Genomic DNA, 15445 nt, shown 5'->3' with positions numbered 1-15445 from the left:
TATATATATATATATAGAAATACATTTAGTATTTACTATTTTATCTGTCAAAAGATTTATAATTCCTTACAGCTAGTTTACACACTTCTGCCACAATTTACACACCTCTGCCACAGTCGGGAATTAGAGATGAGCCCCAGTTCACCCGAGTTTGCCCAAGCCGGTTCAGAACTGTGACCGCCACTCCCTACTCCTGGCCCAATCAGTGGTGGCAGTTGGGGCAGGGGCAATCCCCACCCCTTCGTGATGTATCGCTGCAGAGCAGGGAATGCGCCTCTCCACAACTGGCTGGGACAGAAAGGGGGGGGGGGTCACAGTTTTGAGCCGGCTTGGGCGAACTCAAGTGAACTGCATTTGCACTAAGCCCAAACTCCGCACTAGTCAGGAAGATCACTCCAATGTGTCTTGGTTCAGCTTTGCTGTTTCCAAATGACATCCTTGCTAATTGGACAGATGTTGGTTTGTTGATTCATAGGCCAATAAAACCCAGTGAGATGTAACATAATAAGCAGAACTGTGTTGCAGATGTGTGTTAATTGAAAGGCTGTCTGTACAGAACACTATTTAGCATGCAAACATATAAGAGTTTACTTGGATTTCTGCTATAACAAAGGGACATTTAGGTAGGATATCATGATACTTTCATTTTAAAATAAAATACACTTGTACACCTTTAGCCAAACAAGCATGGTGTATTCTTTAAAGCGATATTTAAGTCAAAAGATTTTTAAGCTATTTCACAAGCGGTGATTAAATCACTTCCAATGGATGCTACTTCTTGATGTGTAAAAGTTTTATTTTCCTGCAGAATCAGCTGATTCCCTGAGAACTGGCCCTGATATCCTGTTTTAGGCCTCATTCACACTGCCGTATAATACGCTGCGCATAGATGCGCACAGCTAGGGTTGCCACTTTTTCTTCAAGCCAAACCTGAACACTTTAGCGACGCGCTGACTTTTTTTTGGGAGAGTGAGCCATGGCATGTTCATATATAAATAGCGCCACCCTTTCATATGTAAATATTACAGTTGAGACTATTTACAAGGGGGGGCAGTAGCCCCTTTTTTAATTTTGGTTGCCCCTGTCTGCCCCTCTCTGCCTGACATCTTGCTGCCATGAAACCTGGACACAGCATTCAAAACCTGGGCTGCCTGGGTGAATCCTGGACAGGTGGCAACCCTACACACAGCGTTTTTTCCTATATGGAAATAAATGGCTCCATACACATAGCTGCGTATGGAGCCGTATTTTTGCGCTGCGTAAAGATGTGCAAAAAAAAAAGGTTAAAAAAGGGAAAGGTTAGAACCCCTGTCAGGTTTTCTGCTATCCAGGGCTCCATTAGAGACATTTCCCTTCACTTTCTGTTTTGGGGACAAAGTTTTAATAGCAAGAAAGTGAGGATAAATCTGTACAAGGGAAACAGACAACAATACAAAGCTGACAGAGGTTCTAGCATTCCCCGACTTAAAGTATGCATTTTTGCTTTTGTCTGTGTTGCTGTTAGAGAGATTTCCTCTCACTTCCTGTCCTGATGACAACCTTTTTTTTTTTACCAGACAGGAAGTGAAGGAGCCTTATGCCACCCTAAGAAAACTTATGTAACTCTAATAAAATTCTGACTTGTATTAATATTCATTTACTGTCCAACTGTACTAACTGTGGAACTGCTTGGGCCAGATGGTTGGATCAACACTTCCATTGGCATAAATGGAATGCTAGTGTTTGAGAGACAAATGTTTCCCCGCTCCCACACTACATTGTACCCCAATACATTTCTGACTTACCTATTCTCTGAGAGCCCCAGAAGTAACCCTCCATCAAGTATCCGGTATTCATGCTTTGGACATGGAATAATGAAAAGACCTGTCTTTTTACTGACGTATTTCTTCTTTAGTAGGTCATATGTCAAAAGAGTCTGTGGAGATAAAAATATGTCTTTTATAAACTCACATAGCAAAGATTATTGTAGAAAACAAAAAGGGCTTATTTAAGATAATATGATTAAATGATGTCATTTTAAAATAAAAGTATATATAAGGGCCATTTATCAAATGTATGCCAGTGTTGAGCCTGCAAAGCACAAAACTGACATAACATCCAAAGAGGGAAAATCCTTATTTAAATACTTCTTTTCTTTATTTTCTTTCTAAAGAGTTCACATGACTGCTGTGACCCTGTTTTTCTAAGTAGCAACTTAGGGCCTGGAGTTTTGGGCGCTACCAGGTCACTTTCCTTTACAGACCCAGCAGTGTCAGTACCTCCTACAGGATGACAATGCTTGCACTTTTTAGAAAGCGTTAAACAGAGCCATGAAGGATTGCATTTACTGTACCTGTAGCACTGCAGGCAGTGGGTGACAATACTGCTGGGATTTCAGCAGCTTTCTAAATGTGTTTTCAGCCCTCTCCTGGAAATGAGTATATTCAGTGAACACTGGCAGGATTAACATGCAGAAAGGGCAAGATTTCCCAGACTCCTTGGGGTAAATTAGGCCTGCCACATACTTACTACAATCTGCTTCAAATTTGGGAATTTGTGACTCCTAACAAGCCATGTTACATAAAGTGGACCTGAACTCCAAAAAAGTACAAATTTGCTATGTTATAGGGAACATTTAGAAAGCGACTTGTGCCTAAACAGTACCCTAAAATGTTACATTTTGTCTTGCATTCCTCCTGAAAAATAGCAGCGCACTTCCTGCTACGGAAGGATGCCTAGGCGCTCCCGTACCTATAGCCTCATAGCTGTACATCTGCAAGGTGAGATCTAAGGCACTGCTGCCTCTGTCTGCTAGTCTCAGAAGATTTGGTGATGTCACTACTGTGCCGCTCACTGTTCTCCTTGCTGGAGGCTCTGACATGAGGAAGCAAAGATCTGCATCTACCAAGATAGCCACCTCCACACACAGTACAGAACAAGGCATGCTTGGTCATTAAAGGAGGAAAGATCAGCGGCTGGGAGACAAAACTGGCAGTCCAATGATTGCCTTTTTTCTACCATAGTTTACTTCCTCTTTAAGACTTATGCCATCTCACTTTTCATTAAGGTAAAGCATAGACCCATGGTAATTGTCAAATTGTGGTAACTCAATGGGGTTGATTTACTAAAGGCAAATAGGCTGCTCACTTTGCAAAGGAATTTGCACTTAGCAGGGGAAGTCTGCCTTTAGTTTAGTGAATGAGGGGAAGTTGTGCTGACTTCCATAACCCAATCATGTCCAAGAAAAAATGATGTTTTTTTTTTTCCTTGTGCATGATTGGGTATTCTTTACACCAGTGCTCCCCAACCTTTTTATCGCCGCGGACCGGTCAACGTTTGATAATGTTACCGCGGCCCGCTGAGGGGATGTTGATTGTTTATATTTTAGACTGGAATCACCTGTCCCGATTAAATCCATATTTCAAGTAGGACTCATGGTATTGTCTTTTAAAAGTTACATGTTTCTTTGATGTTGACGGCCCTTCTTCTGTCTCTTCACTGGGCCTTTTCTTTTTCCCAAGGAAACTTTCTAACGACGTCTGTTTCGTACTAATTTTTGCTAATTTGTGGGTTAAATTTGAGCAAACACAATATACACGTACACCAAGCACTGTTAAACATGAGAAAGTACCGGTGAACAGAGAGAAGACCTATACACACCTTCTCTTTACCAAAGCTACAACGCCACTGCCGCTTGCAGCCGCTCAGCTCCAGACGTCGCCTAAAACCACCCCGATATCACGATATTTTGCACATGCGCGGTATTGGTGCGGCTTTAGGTGACGTCTCTCAGCTCCCGGTTAACCTCTCGTCCTGCAAAGTCAGACAAACCCAAGAGAAATACACCACAGTAAATAAAATGGAAATAATGTAATGTTCCTTGGGCGGCCCGGTACCATTTGATCCACGGACCAGTACCGGTCCGCGGACCCGGGGGTTGGGGACCACTGCTTTACACCACATCCACTAAGGGAAACTTCCACTACAAAATGAGCAGCCTATATGCCTTTGGTAAGTCAACCTCATAGTGTCCAATCAGAACTTTAAAGTCATGCGCATACAGCATATAAGCTGTTACAGGTTGTTCTAGAATGATTGCACTTTGCATTTTACCAGAACTCTTTGAACTCTCTAACAGAATAAGTCTGTTATTATTTACTTCTTCATAAAAAGCAACATTTTAGCATTTTTAAATGGGCATGACATATTCATTAAGTGCCTGGAAAACATAAGGAAAAGGGATAGGGAATTAATTCTGTACACAGTTGGAATTGTTCTACTGCACTGCTTTAAATAATCAAATGCGGTGGAAAAGAATTTAATTAAACAAAATGAAAGTGTGTCTCAGTGGAAGCAGACTGGGCTGAACCCGTTTACAAGAATGCATCAGGAAATAGCTCAGCATGCAAAGTGTAGGTCTACCCTGTGTAAGGGCAACTTATTATCTTCAGCCACTTACGGGGGAATATTATAAGATTATAAAGTGGAAGACGAATTGTTGTGCAGCGTACCTGAAATATAGGCCTGGGGGTGTCAGTGAAAGAAGCCATTCCCCTGTCAGTGAGGATGTAGAGCTTCATGTCCCTGATCAGAACAACATCATTGCTCTCCATCAGGCCTCGCTCCACACGCACCGCACTACCTTTACACTTTGACTTCACAATATTCCACACGGTGATCACTCCAGGTCTCACACTCCTGCAGACCACGTATCTAAGCAGACAAAAGAACAATACATTTACAGAGCAAATTTTATATCAAAGCCTTATGTCACAATATGCACACTAAGGCTAGGTTCACACCGCAGCGACACCCGGGACACGAGCGGTTGCCTCATTGATTTCAATGGGGTGACATCGGCGCGGTAATCGTGTAGAAAAGGTTCAAGTATCTTTTTTGCGAAACATGATGTGTTCGATTGCACGGGCGGAATCTGGGCGGGAAACTTCGCGCTCCACCCGGCACGACTGGGGTGCCATTAGAAAATTATGGCACCCACAGCACGATCGGCTGCGGTGGGCGACCCCATGACCGCGCAGCAATCCACACGGTTTTGTGCACGATTGCCGTGCGGTCAGGAGTTACCCAGGTGTGAACCTAGCCTAATTGAAACTTGAAAATGTATGTTTTTATTTTTCATATGAGGCTGTAACACAAAATGTGTGCGTTATCACAGACACAATGTATGAACATAGGCTTATCCAATAAGACACCACATATTGTAGTAACCAATAGCAATTAGTTACATTTAAGGTTATTATGGTAGACATTTTTGATTGGTTGCTGTGGGTTCACTGCACTTACAGTGGAACTCCAAACAATACTTTTTAGCTTTGGATGGTGTGATTATTGCTGTCTACAATTTCCCATCACTTTCTATCTGGCTGACAGAACAATTTTGATTGTGACTCAGACAGCAATGAAAAACACCTTTTTTTCTGCATAGTGGAAAAGGGTTTAAAAATGTGTTATTGTTTTATAGCTGTATTGATCCCCGTATGGCAGACTTTCCCTCACTTCTTGACTAAAGGATAAGTGTTTCCAAGACAGGAAGTAAGGGGATATTGCCCTGACAGGGACACAAAGAGCTATAAAAGCTTGATAGAGCTACTAACCCTTCCCCACTTTATTAAAAAAAAATGGCTGGAGCTTATTTAACACATTCTCATAACTCTTCTAAATGTTTGCTTCAATTAGCTTAATTTTCTTGTATACACTTTTTCTAGTCAAATACTACAACAACTATTACTACTACTAGTAGTAGCAGTGCTAATATTATTAAGAACAACAACAGATTATTATGATTATTATTATTATTATTGTTATTATTGTGTTGCTTATATATGACTGGATTGTAGTATGAAGACTACAAAGTTGTGCAAACAGTATCTTCAGTTAGGCTGGATTTACACCTAGGCAACACCTATTACGTGCATCTTTTTTTTTTTGCGTGTATAGTAAGTCGCGCATTTTTTGTGAGCAGATTTCTGTATATTTATGTGAATGGGCAAAACGCGTGCAAAAAACACGCAAAAATATCGCACTGCGTGTTTTTTAAGCGTTTTCAATTCAGTCGATGGGGAAAAATGAAATGTGCTCCAAAGTAGTTCATGTACAATTTCGAGCGACAGGCACCAAATACTGGGAAATTCTGATAGCCAAAGAGCTTCCTGGTCACAATTTCTGCCTGTTACTGTTAGTAACTATGGTCATTCATCAGAGGCACTGTCCAAAAATAAGTCTCAGAAGGCTGGAGGAAGACCATGTGTAGTTCTGCCCCAGTATTTGTGACCAGCAGAAATCTAACTGGGTGTGCTCTTCTCTATGTAGTAAGTAGCAGAATTATATATATAACATTGCTACAGTTTTACTTTAAACTGCAATCTTATGAGAATAATCTTACAGAAAATAGTAAAACCAATCTATGAATAATCTCCTAAACCCAAGATTCTTTGCCTGACTCATTACAGTCAATAAACAGTTAGTGGTTAAAAGTTTCCAACACTATACACTATACCACAGATTAAATGATTGAATGGGGTTTCTGCCTTCTGTTCTTTCCAGACTTAAAGCCACAGCATATACTATCCTGCATTTTAATAGGAATACTTTCTGTAGATGCTTTTGATAATGCAATCAAAGCTTACTTTAAAAAAATCAATTTTTTTATGTAGTGAGTGTTGCTTTCTGTCTGCCCATCACTTTCAACAACTTCCTGGATTCCCAGTGGGCTTTGCATCTCTTTTCCTGCTGCCTGATGTGATGCAATCTTGATTTCTCAAGGCTACATATCCCATCATGCATTGCTTCCAGCAAGCAATGATAACATTACATTGTTCAGACACTAAGGGGGTTATTCACAAAGCTGCCGAAGGCAGCCGAGTGAACAACCCAGCCGAAGTGAAGTGAGCCAAACGACGTTTGGCCATTCACTCCGGCTCAGTGCGGCTGATTTCAGCCATACATCGGCTGCCTTCAGTCAGCCGAAACATGCTCTGCGGCATACGGCTCGGCTATTGTACTCGGTACCTCCGAGGTAGCGAGGTGAATAGAAAATTCTGAAGGCAGGAATGGTACCAAAGAAAGAGCGTTTTTTCACACCTTGGCTTGTTTTTTATTGTTATTGGTGTAATTGACGGCATCCATGTGTCTTTTTTTATACTGGGAATGAACAAAAAAAGGTGAACAAATAACACCAAAAATATGTGATAAATACTGCATGTTTTAAAGAAATATCTCATTCAGTAAATAACATTGACCTGCGGGCTGAACAAAGAAAATATTACTGATTCCTCCATTAACGCATATAAGCGCTGATCAAAGAATCTCCCGCTGTCTTCATTGTATTCTGACAGCAGCTTCCGGCTGCTCTCAGAATCCCCGACCAGAGTCAGCAGCAGCTGAGTGGCTGCCCACTCTGTTCATTTGAAGATTTTCTGACTGGCTCCTTTGATCAGCTGTTTGTGGGATACCGGCCGAAATAGTGCCGACAACGGCACCCACTGTGCGAATTTTGGCGGGTTCATCAAGAACCGACCGATATTCAAATAGTGTATGGCCAGCTTTAGTGAATTGGTCCTTGTAAGTGTAGTCACCCACCTGGGAAAGTTCTTCATGGTAACAAACTCTTGAATCCCATCATTTTTTTTATTCCTGTTAACGTTTACAGTCAGTGACTGGTCATTTAAACGATTTGCTAGGTTCCAAGACTTTAAGAAGTTCTCTCCATCACAGAAAGCTAGACAGTAGCGAAGATCAGAACATATTCCTATAACAATAAAACAGATATGGCACATTAAAGGACTTTATGGTCTAATTTATTCAAAAGAACACAATATACTATATAAATAATATACTATTTTAATTTAATATAAATACAAACCAAATTTGATAGTGCTATTGCACAGTCCAAACAATCCTTGCATTCCCTGGACTCTATACTAGAACTACCATTTTTAAATATAAAATAACTGCTTATAAAGAGCAAACTCCCTTGCTATGTGTTTCCCTCACTGCCTCTGAAATCTAGTGAGAGTTTAGACACATGGACTGGAATTTATCAAACTGGAGCAGACAGAGAGAAGCTGATTGATTATAATGAACAACTGCTCCAGATTCTGTCTGCTCCGGTTTTGGTCAGTTTCCCTCAGAATATAGAAACTCTCAGTAATGGAATTATAGGTTATAGATATAAATCACCAGCACTCAATGATATCATCAAACAAGTCTATTTTATTGGACATAAACGTCACAGTAACAACAAGCCAACTTTTCGGAACCACACAGGGTCCCTTCCTCAGGGCAGAAAAATGTGACAACAAAGGAGCATATGGAACCCACACATATACTCCCCATGAGGTTTATCAATTAACAGTGCAACACCTCCAGTGACGTCATTATGGTGGGAAAACCGCCATGTTTTAATAAACCAAAAAAACGTTAATAGAGCAGTATACCAGATGGTCATAATAGTCATAGTATGTCATACCTAGTGATGCGATGGTTCCCGCTAGGGTCAGGGATGCAGTGTGGACTGCCAGAGCTCCTAACGTTTTTTTTTGGTTAATTGATAAACCTCATGGGGAGTATATATGTGGGTTCCATATGCTCCTTTGTTGTCACGTTTTTCTGCCCTGAGGAAGGGACCCTGTGTGGTTCCGAAATGTTGGCTTGTTGTTACTGTGACGTTTATGTCCAATTAAATGGACTTGTTTGATGATATCATTGAGTGCTGGTGATTTATATCTATACTCTGTGTCTGCTGCGCGCCATCCGTCATTGTCACTGCGAGCACCACATTCTATATAGACCTGGACTGCTGTAAGGTGTGCGGAAGGCTTCTCCATCCACCCATTGCAATGAGGTTTAACAAAGAGTGAAAAAAGGCGTAAAACATTTTATTAAAAAAAGGCAATTTATGATACACAGTGCTCTGGAAAAAATTCAATAACATCCAGTCAGAGCCAATACCGTTTTTTTTTTACAGTTTTTCCCTCTCTCTCATTGACACTCACGTCACATAGCACAATCCTAAACTTCAGCCATTGCCCTGGAGAGCTTTACCATGCAACCCTGCCCAGTGCTATTCAGCCTTTTATCACAAAATGTCCTGGCTGTGTCTGGTGCCTACTACTTTCCCTGTTCATTCTTATGGCTGGTGCCATACTTATGGTAGACCAGCCATCCAAAGGAGTATAGCTCCTAGGAACAAATGGCAGTTATACATGATAAGGCCTTTAGTGGGTCTCCTTGCAAAAGACCAATTTGTTAAACATAATATTAATTTTAAGGGAACGCCACTAACCTCCTGTAGGCACAGAAGAAAACTTAACCATGTGTTTGTGGTCTTCAGTCTCCAAATTCCAGACCACTATCTCTGTGGTGTTGGTATTAGGCAGGCCAGAAAAAGCAATCACATGAGATCCTTGACGGTTCACTGCAAACATGGTGATGAAGTCATTCGCACAGCCTTTCACAGTGCGAATATATGCAAATGTCTTCACGCTGAACAGCTCAATGTGCACTATGTCATGTGACTTCAGTGATGGATATCTGCAACATATTCCAGAATGAGGTTTTTAAAAATAAAGATAAGGAAAACTGGTCAACATTTCATTTACCATAACATAGAACTCATGCATACAAGTGTTCTTCTTTTTGTTGTCCTTTGAAACAAATGAATTGTGAAGTAATTACTTCAAGTTTAAGCTCATTATGAGTGAAACATGGAAGCCGGCAACTGAGACAAGTTAGTAAACTAGCATTGTACCCGCCCTCTGTTGCAGTTCCCCATCAGGTCCATCAGCAGAGGGCGGGTACAATGCTGACATCGCTCGTGTCAGAATAAAGAAAAAAAGACACATCAGTGTTTCTCTCCTGGGCGGCCGGGAGCGGGAGGCTCCCAGAGCGCCCGGGAGAGTTTTTTTTCCCTGTTTTTTTTTACAACAGCAGAGCCGTTCAATATGTCTATTTTTTTATAACCCAATAAGGGTTCAATATGTCTATTTTTTTATTGAATGTGGAAGGTATAAACTTGTTTAGGTGACAACTGTGTGAAAGGGCTATTTCCCCAATTTGGAGAGATCACCTATTGCTTGCTGCTGTGTCCCTGAGACAGGAATTAGAGGGATGGGAAATCTTCCAATAGGTAAGCCTGTTCTGCTGACACCAGTCTAAAAGGGGATATTTCATTGTTTTGGAGGATCCTCTCTTACTTCCTGGTGAGTCTCTGTGAAAGTGAAAGGATGGGACACAAACAGGGGTCTTAAAGGAGAACTATGGGGTTAGGGCTTTTCCCCATAGTTCTGCTTAGGGTAATGGGAGGACACAAACTAGCGTCCTCCCATCACCCTAAGCTCAGTAAACCGCAAGCTACAGCTCGCGGTATACTGAGACGCCGCAGCTGAAGCGGATCCCGACAATTATGTCTGGATCTGCCCAGCTGCGTGAGTGACAGCTGGCTCTGCCTATCCAGAGGCAGAGCCAGCTGTACCCGCCCCCGTCCGTTCCGCCAGTCAGCACTGGAGGATCGGAGCGGGGAGGGGGGAATCCAGTCCCTCCCCTGCCACGCCAGAGAGCCGTGACAGGATCGAGAAGTGAACGAACGCTGCTATGTGTTCGCTCACTGCCCGATCTACTGAGCCGACCTGTGACAGTTTCATCGTCACAGGTCGGCTAGAACTATGAGGTGAGTGAAAAGCACTCACCTCATAGTTCTCCTTTAACTGTTCCTTATCCAAAACAAACAAGTTTTAGCTTTACACAGACTTTAATGAGCAAATTTATGGAAGATTAGATTGTGTGCACCCAAGCATAACTCATGTTAGGGAGCCCATTCAAAAACTGTCTTCTTTAAAGCAGAACTCCAGGCAATTGAAATCTTAACCCTTGCAGTGGGCCTCGTGTTGTCTGGGACGCTACAATAATAAAGTTATACTCACCTGAACCCACAATCCTGGCTGGCTCCTAGACCAGACCATTCAGCCTTGCTCCCCCTCCGCTTCAGCAGTCAAAGGTCCTGCATAACTTTTTTTTTTTTTTAGTTCCATAGACAAAATGAGCACTTGAACCCTGCAGTGTGGGGGTAGCCCCACTGCAAGTGTTAAGAATGTATTTGCCTGGAGTTCTGCTTCAAAGGAGTTATGAAGGCAAAGGATAAGCAGATTACCAAGAGATAAGTGTTTCATTTTTTAGAGCCTGTCCTGACAAGCACTAAGCTCATATTCAGCTACCAGCAATCCAGTATATCACAATGACAGTGAAGAGAGGGAGGAGACTACTGGAAGACTATGACTTGCATCTAAATGGGCGTATGCTTTTAAATGAAACTTCTCATTTAACAGAAGCATACATTCAACACAATTGATAAGCTGTTGAAGTCCGTATAGCATCAACAAAGATCCCACCAGAGGGCACATAGAATTATGTGTGCACAGAACTTGCTGAAAATTTTCTTGGCCTGAAAAGTGAAAACTAGTGCAGCCACCAAATCTAAAAATTGGTAAGCCGCAATATATTACATTTTTGTTTTGGGGTTTTGATACACTTGCAACTAACTATTAATGTTTATTTAAATAAATGGATCAATTCAGATGGTCAATAAATTATTCTTTTTTCAAATAATTGGGGTACACACTACATAATATAGCAAATACTTCAGTTTTTTCATTTCTATATTAAATAATATAGAAATATATTATTATTATATATAATATATATATTAAACTTACTGATAGGTGTATCATGTCACAATATTTAAGCTTTAGGCTAGGTTCACACAAAACTGCGTTTCACGGAGTCGCCCACCACAGCCGATCACGCTGGAGGTGCCATTATTTTCTATAAAAGACGCGTGCCATGTGTTGCAAAAAAGGTACTTTTTTTTAGTGATTGCCACGCTGACATAACCACTTTGAATTCAATGAGGCCACGCGGCAACCGCTGTGTGCACTAGCGCACAATTGCGCAGTCCCAGGACGCACATCCTGGATGTCGCTTAGGTCTGCACCTAGCCTTATGGAACGCCTACTGCAAAGAGAGATGTTGTGCAGTAATCCAGTACAACCCGTGAGAAATCAGCTGTAATGACTGGATTAGGGTGCCATGAAACTGGTAAATGACGGTTTCTGATCTATTACAGCACTTAGTTGCTCTTTACAAAGAATTCTCACATAAGCCCGTGTAGTGTTTTTTATCTTCAGACAGTGATAGATAGCATAATGTCAGTAGGCCTCATTGATCACTGTATACCTGCAGATGACTAGGAAATACTCCTTGGTTACAGCCACACCCTGAACTGAAGCCACTGGGTCTTGCGCAGTGAGTTTGGCAACAACAGCCCCTCGTCTGGCACTCAGCACCATGGCTTCCTTCCCACTCCTGTCACAAAAAAAGAAAAAACAAAGCATAATGTCTCCATTGCACATTCTTCTCTGCATAGTCATGTTGCACATGTTTGTTTTAAACTTATCTTTTACATTCACCAGTCCTTTTTCCAACTAAATTAGGAATTTAATAAATACTATATATTGAGAAATATTTTAAAGTACCACAGAGGTATTTCCCATTTTATACCATATATTGTTATAAATAGAACTATGAAATGAGTATTGCCACTGAGCAGCAAAACTACGTTCTATGGCACTTTCAGCATCAGGTACAAAATATTAAAGAGGTAGAGTATTTCCGCTCTGTGTCAACTGATGAGTCTCACTTTCCTTCTAAGGCAGTGTGGGGTAATGAAAACAAGAATTTGGTTGGCTCTCATTGGCAGTAAGACTGGCTCTTCCTTTAGATATTTTAATGTGGTCTACAGCTAATTTATCAAAAAACATGCACAGTATAACAACTTGGTCAAAGTGCAGTTACCCGTAGTAATCAATGAGGCTTCAGTTTGCCGTGTTTAAAACAAAGATTATTTCTGATGAGTGCAATGGGTTACTTGATAGGTTTCTGAACTGCAGTTAGGGCAGAGTTCAAAAATATAAAGGTAAACCATAGTACTTACGCAATATTAGTCTATTACAAATTTGCATTTGCAAAATCATACAAAACCAACTCTGAAAATAATGCAAAGAAATTAAATTGCTGGAATCAACATATATAAAATACCATTTGACTTCCTACAAAGTGTGCATATATGGCAATTTACTTTCTGACCAATGGTTCACTTTACTTTGTTTTTCACATCCTAACTTATATGTTACTGAAATGGTTGCTTCAGCTTTTCACCGTGTAAGCACTCTCCATTTACCTGTAGGCGAACACAATGTAGTCTTTCACAGAATTTTTAGAGACCAGTATGGAGTGATTTTTATGAACAGGGGTCTCATCTGCAGGAATGTCCACCTGACAGATCAGCTTGCAGGAGTCTGCCAAGTCAAATACCTAAAATATACAAAGCCTTATATTATTACAAGTACATGCTTAAGTTTGGAACCCGTTTTCATTAAGCTGTTATCATCAAAGATATATATTTGTATCTTAAGGGTAAAATAACACTATGATATATTCAATATATACATTTAAATAGCGTGCACCCTGTTTTTTTACTCAACTGTTTGATTGACTTTCTAATTTTAATTTGACCACTATGATTAATAATGTATTATCAGGTATGTCATGTGTAACGGGGCAGGATTAATGCATTGCCAACTTAGCCAATAACCTTTAGTGGGAGGGGTACATAGGCATCCACGCATGTTGCTGCCTGTCAACTACACATTCCCATGTATAATAAAAGGTGCCATGCTGCTAGGTACCAGGAAGAATTCCATCTGTAATCTCATTGTTGTTGCCCCTGAAAAGTTTGTTGCTGGAATATTGGAATTTCATTTCACCCACTTTGGGTCTTTACAACTAGAAGTGAACTGCTGGGAGGGAATATTGACAGTTTGCTCTACTCCCCAGGTCATTAGTTCTAGTGGAAATTATGCATAGTAGCCAAATGGCATCAACCTTGCACCCTTAACCTTAGTGTGCCTTGTGTGGCTATAATGTCTTGTTAGTGTGATACTAAGTATAGCCAGTTGCCTGGGGAAGAAGAGGCAAGGCAGCTGTCCTGGGGGGCATTATGTTTAAATGTTTTTCTGTGTATCAGGGTCACTTCACAAAGATTAGACGTATCTGCTTGTTGTGGTGCTGCATACATAGCTCCCAACTGTCCCTCATTTAGAGGAACTGTCCCTCATTTCTAGCCAAATCCTCATGTCCCTTCTCAGTTGTCCCTCTTTTTGGTCTGATGAATAACCTCTATAAAAAAAATATTTAACTACCAGAAGTCTTCATGGCACTAAACATCTCATTCCACCTCTAAATGATTACATGTGTTATTTTGAAAATCCAGTATAAAGGAAAAGTAGTGGTGAAAATACAAGTGAGTTAAACCAGTCATCTTGAGTGTATTAATTTTGGGAGTGTGGCAGGACTCTGTCCTTTTTCTACATAATTTGTGCCAAACAGTTTCCTTCATTCTCATCTAAGAATGTTGGGAGGTATGCTTCATAAGCTGCTGCCAGTGATTTTGACACATGAACAGTGTGGCACAGACAATGAGATCAGTTTCACACCTTTACCTTGTGGTAACATGCAGCACAGTGGTACTCCGGTTTTCATCCCACACTCCAAAAACATGATGAAAAGTAAATTGGCCCTGTATGTATGCATGTGAGATAGGGACCTTAGATTGTAAGCTCCTTGAGGGCAGGCACTTATATGAATGTGCACTATGTAAAGCGCTGCGTAAAATTGACGGCGCTATATAAATACCAATAATAAAAAATAATGCATGTGACACTAGGCTGTCATTTCAGGGCAACACAATGCACAGATGATCTCTCTGTGTGTTGTGATGGAGCACGTTGTAAAGAAAAAATATCATTTTTTGCCTTTGTTCCCATTTAAAAGAAAGCAACCCTGTTGAAACATTGGACAACTAACCTTAACCAGATGGCTTCCATCAAAAAATGCCAGGAGGAGCTGCCCATCCATGGCAGTGGTGAGAATAGGAGCATCCAAACAATCATGGAGTGCATAGACTAATTTTTGCTGGCACATGTCCCATACTTGGAGGTTGTGGTCCTCAGTAACCGCAACTATATTATTCTGCATGCCCACAGTGATAGAGTTAATTTTCTTCCCAACTCCATGAAGAGTGAAAACTGCTTTGCCAGCCTCTAAGTCCCAGACTTTCAAAGTTCCATCTCTGGATGCTGTAATTGCCCGGAGACCAGTCTGAGCTTCAGCAACTGCAGTGATGCTGCCTATGTGGCCTGTACAAACATAAAATGACCAAATACATAAGGACCGCAAAAGGGCTTCTTAAACTCACACGTTAAAGTGGACCTATTATCAGAAACATTGTGGAATGTAGCTACTGATAAATGTAGAAGGTTTGGATGTGGCAAAGTACCACAGCTGGCAAAAAAGCTAACCTTGTAAAATATCAAAATATTATAATTTAACACCA

The 15445-nt window shown here is 41.0% G+C and overlaps 1 protein-coding gene across 1 annotated transcript in view; it reads right to left on the bottom strand.

The window, feature by feature from the left end:
- LOC108804458 overlaps positions 1-15087 on the bottom strand; it is a 28805-nt gene extending 13718 nt beyond the window's left edge. The window contains exons 1-7 of the mRNA XM_018576215.1: positions 14917-15087; positions 13232-13365; positions 12229-12357; positions 9284-9531; positions 7579-7747; positions 4491-4692; positions 1785-1915 (exon numbers count right to left, since the gene is read on the bottom strand). Of these exons, the coding sequence (XP_018431717.1) occupies positions 1785-1915; positions 4491-4692; positions 7579-7747; positions 9284-9531; positions 12229-12357; positions 13232-13365; positions 14917-15087 (1184 nt within the window). The remainder of the gene's footprint in view (positions 1-1784; positions 1916-4490; positions 4693-7578; positions 7748-9283; positions 9532-12228; positions 12358-13231; positions 13366-14916) is intronic.
- Positions 15088-15445: the final 358 nt, after the last annotated feature.

The sequence above is a fragment of the Nanorana parkeri genome, unplaced genomic scaffold (assembly GCF_000935625.1).
Source record: "Nanorana parkeri isolate BGI_ZX_2015 unplaced genomic scaffold, ASM93562v1 scaffold60, whole genome shotgun sequence".
Lineage (NCBI taxonomy): Eukaryota > Metazoa > Chordata > Amphibia > Anura > Dicroglossidae > Nanorana > Nanorana parkeri.
The sequence above is the reverse complement of the archived record's forward strand: the minus strand, read 5'-3'. Positions and strand labels throughout refer to the sequence as shown.